Below are 13,011 nucleotides of genomic sequence, written 5' to 3'. Positions count from 1 at the left end.
GAAAGCTTTTGAGGGAATTCCCCCGGGCTCTGTGTCGTGTTTTCCTGGTGCTTTGTGCGGCCATTTACCGTCCTCCTAAATACAACAAAGACTTTTTAAGCGACTTTTCAACCTTTCTTGCGGAAATCAGGCTGAGATATGATCATATCCTCCTAATGGGGGATTTTAATATCCATGTGTGCTTTCCGGAAAAACCGCTAGCGAAAGACTTCTTAAAACTTATCGACTCTTTTAATTTCGTGCAGTATGTGACCAGCCCGACAGATAAACAAGGACATATTTTAGACCTTGTCCTTGCTCATGGTCTACCGGTGTCAAATCTGGAAGTCCTTGAAAATTTCTGATCACATGGCAGTTTTATTTGACGTAGTCTTATCGCATGCTGCTGTGAAATCTGCCGCTCCTAGTTGTAAGCGCCAAATTTTTAACCCTCTCACTGCTAGTCGTTTCTCTGATGCCTTTAATAACCTTTGCGTACCCTCGTCCAACACAGGAACTCACCTCTTGGTTCAACTCGTCATGCCGTGCCATCCTGGATTTGGTGGCTCCTTCAAAAACTGTACTCCCAAAACCTAAACCTGAGCCATGGTTTAACGACATTACCCGCGCAGTTAGGCAGGGGTGTCGCAAAGCTGAACGCAAGTGGAAGAAAGACAAATTGCATGTCTCTTATCAAATTTGGAAAGACTGCTGGCGTAACTACCAGCTCACAGTAAAAGAGGCCAAAAGAGAATATCTGTCGGACCTTATTCAAGCTAACCGTCACAACCCACGCGCACTATTTAAAACGATAGATTCTGTACTCAAACCCCCTATGCCTACTTGCTCGGATTCTTCACCTGAGATGTGCAACAGATTCCTTCAGTTTTTCATTGATAAGGTCTCTACAGCTAGGACTCCGGTCTCAAATACCGCATCTGACCACTCTGTCCATGTTCAATGTTGAGCTGTGCTAAATTCTTTTGAAACTGTGTCCGTGGCGCTTTTGGAGGATGTAGTTTGCAAGACGAAGCCATCTGGCTCCCCTTGCGACTCTCTTCCCCCGCACTTCTTTCAGGAGGTTCTCCTGAGTGTTGGCGCATCGGTCTTAGATATCATCAACAGCAGCCTCTCTTCTGGTGTAGTTCCCCAACAGTTTAAATATGCTGTGGTACAACCCTTGATCAAGAAACTTGGTCTTGATCCAGATGTGCTGTCAAGTTTCAGGCCCATTTCCAAACTGCCTTTCATTTCCAAAATTCTGGAAAAAGTGGTGCACATGCAGTTGAAACTTTTCTTGGATGAACATAACATCTTGGAGGTCTTCCAGTCAGGTTTCAAGACGATGCATAGCACGGAGTCAGCCCTGTTATGTTTCTAATGACATCATCCTGGCAAATGACTCTGGAGACCATGTGTGTCTAGTTTTATTGGACTTAACTGCAGCATTTGATACAGCGGATCACAGTATTCTGCTGACTCGTTTGCAGCACTTGGTGGGCATTGGCGGCAGTGCTCTTGAGTGGTTTAGGTCCTATCTAGCTGACAGAACCTTTTGTGTCAGCCTTGGCTGCGCTGAGTCACACACTGCTCCCCTGTCATGTGGTGTTCCACAGGGCTCAATTCCGGGGCCTCTGCTGTTCTCGCTGTATCTGCTCCCATTGGGTTCCATCTTAAGGAAACACGGTATTCCCATCCGCTGCTATGCAGAGGACAGATCTATGTCCCACTGAGCAAGAAAGATGCCTTCTCATTAAGGCCACTCCTATCCTGTCTGGAAGAAATCAAAACCTGGATGGCACAAAATTTCTTGAAATTCAATGAAAAGAAGACGGAGGTGATATTGTTTGGTCCCAGTGGCCCTTGTACATTCCATCCTGTAGACCTGGGCCCCCTGTCTCCTTATCTTAAGTCAACAGTCTCAAACTTGGGCCTTAAACTGGACAGTGATTTTAAACTCGCTCGGCAAATTGGTGCCATTGTTAAATCCAGCTTCTTTCACCTTAGACAGCTGGCCAAAATAAAACCTCTCCTTTCACATGAACACTTTGAGACAGTAATTCATGCCTTTGTCACATCCTGGCTCGATTACTGCAATGCCCTTTACTTTGGAGTCAGCCAGTCCTTCATTAAGCGCCTTCAGCTGGTCCAGAATGCCGCTGCTCGCCTCTTGACTGGTACTCGTAAGAGGGAGCACATAACTCCTACTCTGGCATCCCTTCACTGGCTCCCCATTCATTTTAGAGTTATTTTCAAGATCCTCCTCTTTGTTTTCAAAACTCTGAATAATCTCGCGCCACCTTACCTCTCTGAGCTCGTCCGCCCCTACACACCTGCCCGGCGCCTCAGGTCTGTGGACCAGACATTATTAGAAGTACCAAGAACTAAACTGAGGCTCAGAGGGGATCGACCCTTTTCTGTTGCTGGTCCCTCTCTCTGGAATGACCTCCCACTGAACATTCGGCAAGCCTCCTCGCTGCCCATCTTTAAAGCCCTCCTCAAAACTCACTTGTATTCTTTGGCATTCGACTCAACATGACTTAGTTTTGTTCTTGGAAAGTGCTCTATAAATACTGTTGACTTGACTTGGGGCTATAATTATTTCAAGCATACTTTCCTTATTATTTTTTTAACGCTACCTCACCCCACGGTTGATGGTTAGACCCAGGGCAACACGGCTAACAACGAAAATACTTTGTTCGGCAATCTCCAGTGAGTGATGTCATTTACAGAATGTCGAGTCACCAATCAGCTGTTGTACTGCATTGTTGATTGTCCCATTAACTGCTCTTTACCATTGTTATTGAGTTATTCTGCGAAATGCCTTGCCGCTGTTTGGCGATGCACTGTTCACATTCAAGCGAGCAGTTATTTTGGTGGCCAAAAAGAATAGGTCACGTAATTGGACCAGAAAATGGGAACAATAATTTCGTTCTCGCAAAGTGAATGAATTGTATGCCGCTGAGAGCGCGAGTTCTTTGTTTTAAGCACTTCGAAGACGTCCGTGTCCTCAACCGTTTTGCTTATGATAAAGGATTCGCAAAAAAGGTAGGCGTGATAATCAAAGAATAACTCTGGGTAGTTGTTATCTGTGTATCTGGATGGAATCCTGCACGAAAACATTCAAAACTATAGGAGTGCATCGATGGAATCCTCTGTAATGGTTTACAACTAATATTGCTGCCGATATCATGTGTGGAGTGGCCTACAACGCAACAGAACTAACTTAGCAATGACATTGTCAGACACCAACCCACTCTGACTTGAATAGGGAACTCCGGTTCCTTGTGAGCCATATCCTGCCTGTTTTAAATCTCTCGCTACTCCAACACACCTAAGTCAAATGATCGGGAGCGTTTCAGGCTTCTACAGAGCTTGCTGATGACCTGATTGTTTGAATTAGGTGTGTTGGTGGAGGGAGGTATCTAAAACGGACCATATATGGCTCTGGAGGAACCAGTGTTCCCTACCCCTGCACTATGACATGTGCTCTCACTGCTAGCGGGAGTACATGGACCAAGTAGTAATCCCATCGTGCGCAATTTACAGCACGGCACAGCATCAAATTGCAAACGATGCTCGGCTAATAATCGTAGTTTATATAGCTTACCATTTCTTCAATCCCGATGGATCTCCTCTTTCACTCCTTGTCTGGCCGTGCAACATTTTCCGCATCCTAAACATCTGTCTCGTACATTTATGGTTCGTCAAAAATCTGCCAACATCCTCCTCTTCCTCCAACTCTTCAAACACCTGGATCCTCTCAGACAACATTGAAACGTTGCTTTCCGAATTGATTTCTGACTGACTTTGTATAGTTTCCATAGTGAGCCCTGCTCTTTTTGTTCTTGAAGTGATGTGACACGTCCAGGTTTTTCCTCGTCATGATCTCACTTGGGGAAAAATGATTACTTTGTAGAATTTACAACATGGACTATTTTTTCATGCTTTATTCAACATAGTTTGGGTTTTTTCAGGTTAAATTGTTCTAAAGTTAAAAAAAGTTCAAAATCTATGTATTTTCGTATTAGTATTTTTACACGTTTTTGAACTAAAGCAAATAAGACAAATTTGAAGTTGTCTAGCTGTCAGCTGTTATTTCACTGCTTTTTACTGAGGTTTTAAGTTTCTATCATTGTATTGTTTCCTCTTTTTGCCGAAAGTTATATGAAGTAACAGGACCTGTTTTGTCGCCAAACAAAGTTGTTGTTGCAGTGAAATATTTTGCAAATATATCTTCAGTCACCATCAGTCTTTACATCATACAAAACTATGTTATGCAAATTGAGATGACGATCTATCCATCCATCCATTCATTATCCGAGACACTTAGCCTCACGAGGGGCACAGGCATGCTGGAGCCTATGCCAGCTGTCTTCAGGGAGTAGGCGGTGTAAACCCTGAACTGGTTGCCAGCTAATCGCAAGGCACACATAGACAAACAAAGGACAATATCGAGTGCCTAATTAACCTACCATGCATGTTTTTGGAATGTGGGAGGAAACTGGAGTACCCAGACAAAACCCACGCAGGCATGTAGAGAACATGCAGAGACAGGAAGGCCAGAGCCCGCATTGGAACCCTGGACCACTCTACTATTGTACTTGTACTATTGACAAATGTGCTAACCCTTCGCCTACCATCACCCCTCTGTGATAACAATGCATCAGCGAATATGGTCATGCTATACCATCCCCAAACGATGGCTGGCACCAAATCTGTGATGGTGCGACCAACTGGGTGAAATAAAAACAATATGGGACACGTCAAGGTCTGTGGGACTGAAAGATGTAAAACAGTATTAAAAAAACATTTTATTTTAACATTGACAATAAGGTAGCAACTTTAACATCGCAATGTCATGATATCGTTATTTTTACATCTGTACATGTAATACAAGTGCTTCAAACTAATACTGCATTTAGAAAAACGATCTTATTCAACAAGTCAACTCACATGCACACACACAGTGTTACAGCGCAGCAATTGTGAGAAAAGTATTGCACGCTTCTGAAATACCAGATACTGTAAATGTGTGTTGATTGATATTTCTTTATTTCTCAAGTATTTTTCTCTCTTGTCTTCATAGGCTCCGTGAGGTTTCAGAGAAACTCAACAAATACAGTTTCATTAGGTGAGTTTGTTAATATTGTAACGTGACCATATTAATTCTTTTTAAAATATTGTCAAGCCATAATTTCTCTTATTTGTTTTTGTTTACCAATACAGTCATCCACATCTTAGCCTGTTGGAGCAGGCCACGTTGAAGCAGTGTGTTGTTGGGCCAAACCATGCTGGGTTTCTTCTTGAGGTAATGCTGTTTAGCATTGAGATATTAATAAATACAATTATTAGTTGCCCAGTTACAACATCTATATATATATATTGCGCGTCGTCCCGCACGCGGTCTGTCCTTCCGTCTGTCCCTTTTCAAAACGTACCTACTTCACCGCGCCGCCACTGCGCCGCTCAGGCAGTGGCTCACTACGATCGCGCGGGCATCTTAGCGAAAAAATGTTGTCTACCCACAAGCATTGCAATAAAATTGTTAGTTATTTAGTAGAGCTAAACATCTCTTTATTTTCGCGATAAGCAATGAAGATGAACACAAAGTTGAACCAAGCAACAACACTTTTGTGGGCCGAAGGCCCACCTTACCAGCCTTCCGCAGGAACTAGCTGATGAGCCGTCCGGAGGGCGGCGAACCACCACCTTACCAGCCTTCCGCAGGAACTAGCTGATGAGCCGCCCGGAGGGCGGCGAAAGAGCTACTAAAATATATTAAATGTGTCATTTTTATTTGTCTTAGCAAATTATTTGACTTTAGCGAATACCGGCATATTTGTTTATCTGTCTTACCGCTAGAGTACAGTTCTTTGGTGTATTATTTCAGTTGTTGAGTTCTTACTTTAACATAACTCAAGTTGTCGTATGATTACTTTTTGTCGGCAAACCATGGACTTCATTATCCAATTTGAAGAGTTGCACTTCCCAGCCTCTAATTGTCAAACTACATCTATTTTAGGATGGACGTGTGTGTAGAATCAGCTTTGCTGTCCAGCCTGATCGCCTGGAGCTTAGCAAACCAGATGGCAGTGATGGGTGAGGTCTTTATATTGCCTTCTTTCACCTTTAGTTGCATGCTCAACAAAGATTGCTTGAAAAGACATCTTGTTTTGAATTTGCGGCCACCCGAAGCCCCCCGCCCCAACTCCAACTATCGGGCCAGGTGACCCTGAGTGTCCGGGCTGAGACTCTATTTTTTACCCACTTCTTCAATATTCCATCCATTACTCCAAACAATATGAAAATGTGAATGGAGTTTTTGCAGTTGAGGACAATCATTTTTTTTCCAGTTGCCCCATTGTTAAGTTACGTCTGCTTGCGCAAATTGGGTGCAGTCTAGAGTCCTGTATGTTTTATCAAGATAAAGTTCATTCATCTATTTAGCAGCACAGTGAATGTGATTGTTTTCACACTTATGAAAGCATCATCTTGAAGAAAAACAAGTTAAAAGTGGTAAAAACAAGTTCTCCCGTCATAGATGAGCTTTATACGATGCTGCTGCTGTTTTCAAGTACGGAAATGATGTCATTCCTCATCTATGTCAAGACATAAAATGTGGAGACTAGATGCTGCCTGGCTATTGCGATTGAATTTACTTTTGTTCATCTTGGCAAAAGGAATATCTCTGCTATTTTTCAGTGTTCATTTACATGCTCCTATTTTGAAATGAATCCCTCCCTTCTTAAGTAAATGAGGGAACATTAGAATTTAATAACATTAGTTGTGCCCATAAATAGGAATGTTCGATACATTTTATTTCCAGACTGATACCAGTACAGGCGTTCAACTCTTGAGTGGCCACGGGTATGATAACGGCTACATAATTTGCTAATTTCTTAACCAAGTAATGTCCAAAAACATGGAAAAACGGCAACATTTTGCCAGCACAAGTTCTAATGTTGCCATAGATTATGATAATGACGCCTAAAGCCGTAAGTTCCCAGACTGCAGTGCGTGGCGCAATAAATTTAATAATGTTATAAGGACGTTAACTCTTGTCATGTATTTGTCTCTCTAGTAGTTGAATGTGTGTCGTGTTTAACGGTCACGTTTGCTTGATTATATACTGTATGTGGCACAGTTTTTAATCTTATTAAAAAAAAAAAAAACAACCGTGACTTTAGGTTGCCCGTACAATAAAGACATCTAAGCAGGAAGTAAATTCCTACTTAACATTAACATAAACCTTATTCGGGCATGTGGGAAGATTGACATGGATGCCGCTTGCCGAGACAAACATTCGGTCTGGGTGATTTTTTTTTTGTTTTGACATTAATTAGAATGTTTTTGTTGCAGACGAAAAAATATATTCCTCCACCCCCCGGCTCCTCCCTTTTGCTCTGGCATGCGTTTGGCCCCCCATGGGCTTCCATAGCTTCCGCCCTTCCTTTTGTTTCCACACTCCATTGACTCACGCAACATAGCTACGGCAAAAGAGAGCGAAACGTTTGTTCCAAGAAAGGTGTCATTGTTTTGGATTTGCACTGACAGACGTGGAACAAGTGACTGCACGCCACCAAGTTTGCTTAAAGCACATTGCAACAAAAGGCAGTAACACAACACACTTCCTTCAACTTTTAAACCGAAGGATCCAGAGCGATTCAAGTCACTTTCTGTGAGTTTTCCGTCTCATGAGACTATGAGATGATTATCAAACCTGTTATTTTTCGCATCGCGAGGTAAAAAACAAACAAACAAACCTCAATGTGTCAGTTGTATGTGTGTGATGTGCATTTTGGGTGCAGAACTGTCATGTGTGCACGTATGTCTGATACGTACGAGTGTCTGTGCTAGTAGAGACCCTGTCATGTGTGAGCTACCACAACAGTCTGATTTGTTCCGCACATGGAAAATGAAATGGAAGTGTTGAATTTGATTGACGTGTCTCTGTGGCCTGGTTGTCATATTTTGAGGACATGTAAATATGTCTATGTGGCCATGTTGAATCATCCAAAAAAATGAAGACGCACAAAATGATTATTGCACATCATTACTCATCATTTAATGGAAGAGGTTTTGCCACCGCTTGTCATGCATGCTCGCCAGTATTTCCAATCTGAAAAACATAGTTTTATAAGCAAGTATAATCTTACTTTCCCAGCACGTGAGCATGTGTGAAGTTACTCATTGCAGATCAGAGTTTTAGTTTAATATTGTCTACAGGGAACCCTCGTTTATCATGGGGTTTACGTTCCAAAAATAAATTATTTTGAACAAACCGGCAAACATACAAACGAGCATCACATATCTTGAAACGGGAGAAAGCAGTCGCAGCCCTAAAATGCCAAGTACTTTGAAAAAGTCTTGAAGGAGGATCGAGTTGCAGCCAATTCTGATTCCCAAGGGTGTTGCCATGCTAGTCTCCAACATAACCCATTTATTTGAATAATGTAATATTGGAAGAAATGGATCCTGATCCTGATCATTTGCCACATACCTGGGATAATTTTACTTTCTTTTCACCCAGGTAATAAAGAAATGAATAGGACACTGATAGGTTTGTAACTGATCTCCCATCTTTTGTTTCCAGTTCAAAGTTGAGCACTGGTTCAGGGACAGGAAGGAGCTCCAGGCCAGGCAGGACTAGTGATCCTCCCTGGTTCCTGTCTGGCTCTGACACACTGGGCAGACTGGCAGGCAACACCCTTGGGTAAGTTTTGGCAGGGTTGACAGTGACAAATGGCCCAGTTGTTACAGCTGGATGATGGTGTATTCCCTTGTCAAATTTGGTGCCACAAAATCATTATAGACCGCTCCAGGATAGATGTAGGGGAGCTGTTCACCAAATAGCTTTTTTCTCTTGCGACATTGTTTTAATTAATGTGTGGTTACTTGCCTTACAAACTCCAGTATTTTCAGATACTAAAATGAGCCAACATGGCCTTTCAAAGAAATGTGGGGGTGGGGGTTGGTGGGGGGGTGTAGAAAATTCATATGTTGTTCTTGGATTATCAGTCCTGTAAAACAATCACTGGTGTATTCCAATCTGCTGTATCTCTGCTGTCATGGAGACAAATCACTTTTCAGCCTGGTGTTACAATGTGTTCTGAGCCTTTCCTATCTCAGGCACATCTGACCTTGTCTTTCTCGTTTGTTGTACAGGAGCCGCTGGAGCTCTGGTGTAAATGGGGGTAGTGGTGCAGGCGGAAGTGGAGGAGGTACAGCTGGAGGGGGTGGAGCAGCAGGGGCCACCAGTGGGAGTGGAGGGAGTGGCGGAGGAGGCGGAAGTGGCAACACTTCAGGCAGGTCATCAACAGCAGCTCGTGATTCCCGTCGGCAGACCAGGGTGATCCGCACAGGAAGAGATCGGGGCTCAGGTCTTCTCGGGAGCCAGCCTCAACCAGTCATACCAGCCTCAGTTATCCCTGAAGAACTTATATCCCAGGTACAGTTGATCATTCATTACGGAATGTAAAATGGGCGTTGAGAATATTATTAATATTTGCCTTCATACTGTAATAAACCTTATACTTGGTCAGTGGTATCCAACAATTAAAACACGAAATCCATATCTGCAATCATGTAGAAGATTGGTGCATAACTTTACTTTTTAGACCTTGAAATCAACCTTGTGGATTATGTGACTTTCTCAAATCTTTTCTAAAATACATCACTTCCAGAGATTTAATTTTTCTTAAGCAGCAATAAGTCCAAGTATATACAGTATACCTCAACTATTCCTTGAATTCCCTTTTAATATTCATTAAATATTTCTTGAAAGGTGAATATTCATTGCACAACTGAGGGAATGGATACTGTATGTACCTAAATGTTTGTACAGTATCTGAAACGTTTTTATGAAGCACTAGGAGATAGACCTCATGCAAGGAAATTTATAATCTCATTCCTATCGATTGAATGTGCTTGTAGAGCTTCTCCCTGACTTATTGATACAGGTGTATGCCACACAACGAGGCATTTCTGCCACAAAAACATGTGAAAAGCAAATGTGTGGGGAAATCGGTCTGTATTTAAGTTGAGCACCTGTACATCAGCGGCAATGCAAGGCGGCTTCCGGTGCATTTCTGGTGACTTCAGTTCTGCTGCTGTGAGGATGCTGCATGACATGTCATATTCAGTTATTTTTAGACATCTGTGAGACCATAGCATAGTAGATTTTATTTAGTATGCCACCAACTGGCCTGCACTGCATTTGGAGGTGTGCACTCCTTACAAGGGTCGATGGTGAAAAGAGGGTTGCGAGAGCCTGGATGCAGGGATGAGATTTTTCCGCTTTTTTCAGTCAAAATTGACCTATTTTGTATTGTTCCTATCGCGAAGCATTATTTTGACGTTACTTCCTATATGGGCTAAAACCAATGTCTTACTTGTTGTGATTGGTCGCTATATCGGCAAATGCAAATCGCAACCAATCCGTGTTTGCCCTCCTAAACCCCTTTCTCGCAAATGCCGAATGTTGGAGACTCACGACGATGCTAAAGTGCGTTAGATAGATGCGGATCTGAAAAACACGTTTCGATGGGACTGGTTGGATAGAAAGCTGACTGTGTCCCCAGTAGGAAACAGTAGAGAGGAACCATTGTGCTTGAGTCGGATTTCGTGAAAAAGCTCGATGTCGCCGGTAAAGCTCTGTGTGTATGACGATGTCATTCTATATGGATTGAGAGGATGGAAAGCTTTACAGAGTCACACAACCTCGGTGAAACACCAAAAACAGACATTTCGACTGACAAGTAACTACTCGATCTCAAGCGCTTTTCGACAGCCTGGGGCATGTGTAAAAACGAAGAGTTGGCTAAAAAGAGAGTGGAAAAAGACGGAGAGGACCAATAAGCTTTTAGCGCTTGCTAAAAAGCTTAAAATGAAGAGAAAATAAAGTATTCTACCTCATGAAACTATATTGTATATACTGTAAATAGACATCCGCTTTATACAATAAAATACATTCATAACCCATATATAGTAAAGAGTGTGGGACTTCACTATCACTGTATGAAGTAAGAATCAACAGCTTTTGATCACATTTCCACAACACCTTATGAATCCAAGTAATGAACAAATCTTAAATATGGCAGGGAATGTGTTTCCTTTTTTAGTTTTGATTTTGAGCAGCAAATTGGAAGTTACATGTTGGTGCTCACCAGGAATGCATAAGCAACCTCCAAACTCCTTGGCTTACTCGCAGTTGGAGGGTTCCCCCCGAATGGGGGGACAAATCAAGGAACCAATCCCTGCACCCCGAACGGGGTGCCCTTACGGACGTTTTTTTTTCGGCTAACCGCCCCCTGAACCTGGCAGGGTGGCGGGCGGACCTTTTGCTCCAGGCGGGGGACATAGAGACAAATCCGGGGCCCACACAGACACTCTCACGCGCGCAACAAACACAAACACAACAAACTACCTGGACATGCGACATTTGCACACAACAGATTACAAGAAGACAGACATCCTTCAGATGCAACCACCACACACCACACACCACACTGGGTACACAAACATTGCACAAACATAAACACTAGACAATACAACATAACATGGAAATGCAGACTACATCCCAAAACACCACCACGAACAACAACACCTCGTAGGACACCAACAGGCAGCAGAGCACAAACGGACCAAAACAACACACTCGCCTCACCAACACTACCCTCAAACGCAACACGGACAGACAACTCCAACAGAGATACAACAAACACAAGACCACCCCCCCAAACCTGGACCTGCAATAGCTGCAATAGAATCATCACACGCAGACAAACCTCACTCAGATGCAACTCAACACACCCACACTGGATACACAGACATTGCTCCGGCATCACCACCCGCCAATACACGAACACGTGGACATGCAGAACACACACGCGAACAACAAACACCCCAACACCACAACCCCCGAACAACCCACAAAGAACAACACCCACCAACAAAAACAACAAACACACACTGACCATACTACAAATAAACATCAACGGCATCCAAAACAAGAAAACACAACTAGAAGAACTCGCCTTACAACAGCACGCAGACATCATCACCATACAAGAAACCAAACTAGAAAAACAACACAACACACCTCGTCTCACCAACTACACCAGCATCAGGAAAGACAGAGAACACAAGGGAGGAGGAGGACTGCTCACATACATTCACAAATCAGTCACATTCACCCCCATGAACATCCCCAACAACATCAACACCAACACTACAGAAATTCAAACCGTAAAGATTCACATAACCAACCACAAAAGACTACACATATGCAACATGTATATACCCCCCAGAGATACCACCCGACCAGACCACGCCACAGAAGACACAGACATCACCAACACCTTCCAATACATAAACTCGCTGAACAACACCATTCTAACCGCAGACATCAACGCTCACTCAACACAATGGCACTCTCCCTACGACGACCACAGAGGCACCCACATTGCAGACATACTACAGAACTCCCAACAAATCACTCTAAACACAAACACACCCACCAGAAAACCTACAAACATCAACCAACAACCAACATCACCGGACATCACAACAGCCAGCAACAGCATCACAAACAGAACAACATGGACCACAATACATGCACTCAGTTCAGACCACCTTCCTATCAAAATCACACACAACACGCGTGCTCCTTTCCGCCTACAACAACACCTTCAAACTTACACAAATTACAGGAAAGCAGACTGGGAAGGATACACCTCTGAAATAGAATCAGCACTGGAGAACATAACCATACCTGACAACATCCACACAGCCAACACCATGCTCACAAACCTCATACTTACAGCAGACAAACACCACATACCCCACGGAAAAATAAAAAGCAAATCACTTCTCCTACCACAACACATCAGAACACTCATCAGCCAAAGAAACGACATCAGACAACAAAACCACCAAGACCCACGCATCACAGACCTAAACAAAGAAATAGACACACAAATCCAAAAACACAAACAAGAGCTATGGAAAGAACACTTAACGGATGCATGG

General features: G+C 43.1%; 1 protein-coding gene across 1 annotated transcript in view; it reads left to right on the top strand.

The window, feature by feature from the left end:
• ubr5 (ubiquitin protein ligase E3 component n-recognin 5) overlaps window positions 1-13,011 on the top strand; it is a 66,094-nt gene that overhangs the window by 4,940 nt on the left and 48,143 nt on the right. The window contains exons 2-6 of the mRNA XM_052064577.1: window positions 5,069-5,113; window positions 5,209-5,290; window positions 6,005-6,081; window positions 8,576-8,695; window positions 9,148-9,430. Coding sequence (XP_051920537.1) covers window positions 5,069-5,113; window positions 5,209-5,290; window positions 6,005-6,081; window positions 8,576-8,695; window positions 9,148-9,430 — 607 coding nt within the window. The remainder of the gene's footprint in view (window positions 1-5,068; window positions 5,114-5,208; window positions 5,291-6,004; window positions 6,082-8,575; window positions 8,696-9,147; window positions 9,431-13,011) is intronic.

Source organism: Hippocampus zosterae, chromosome 5 (assembly GCF_025434085.1).
Source record: "Hippocampus zosterae strain Florida chromosome 5, ASM2543408v3, whole genome shotgun sequence".
NCBI lineage: Eukaryota > Metazoa > Chordata > Actinopteri > Syngnathiformes > Syngnathidae > Hippocampus > Hippocampus zosterae.
Note: the sequence above shows the minus strand (reverse complement) of the source record. Positions and strands in the feature narration are given on the sequence as shown.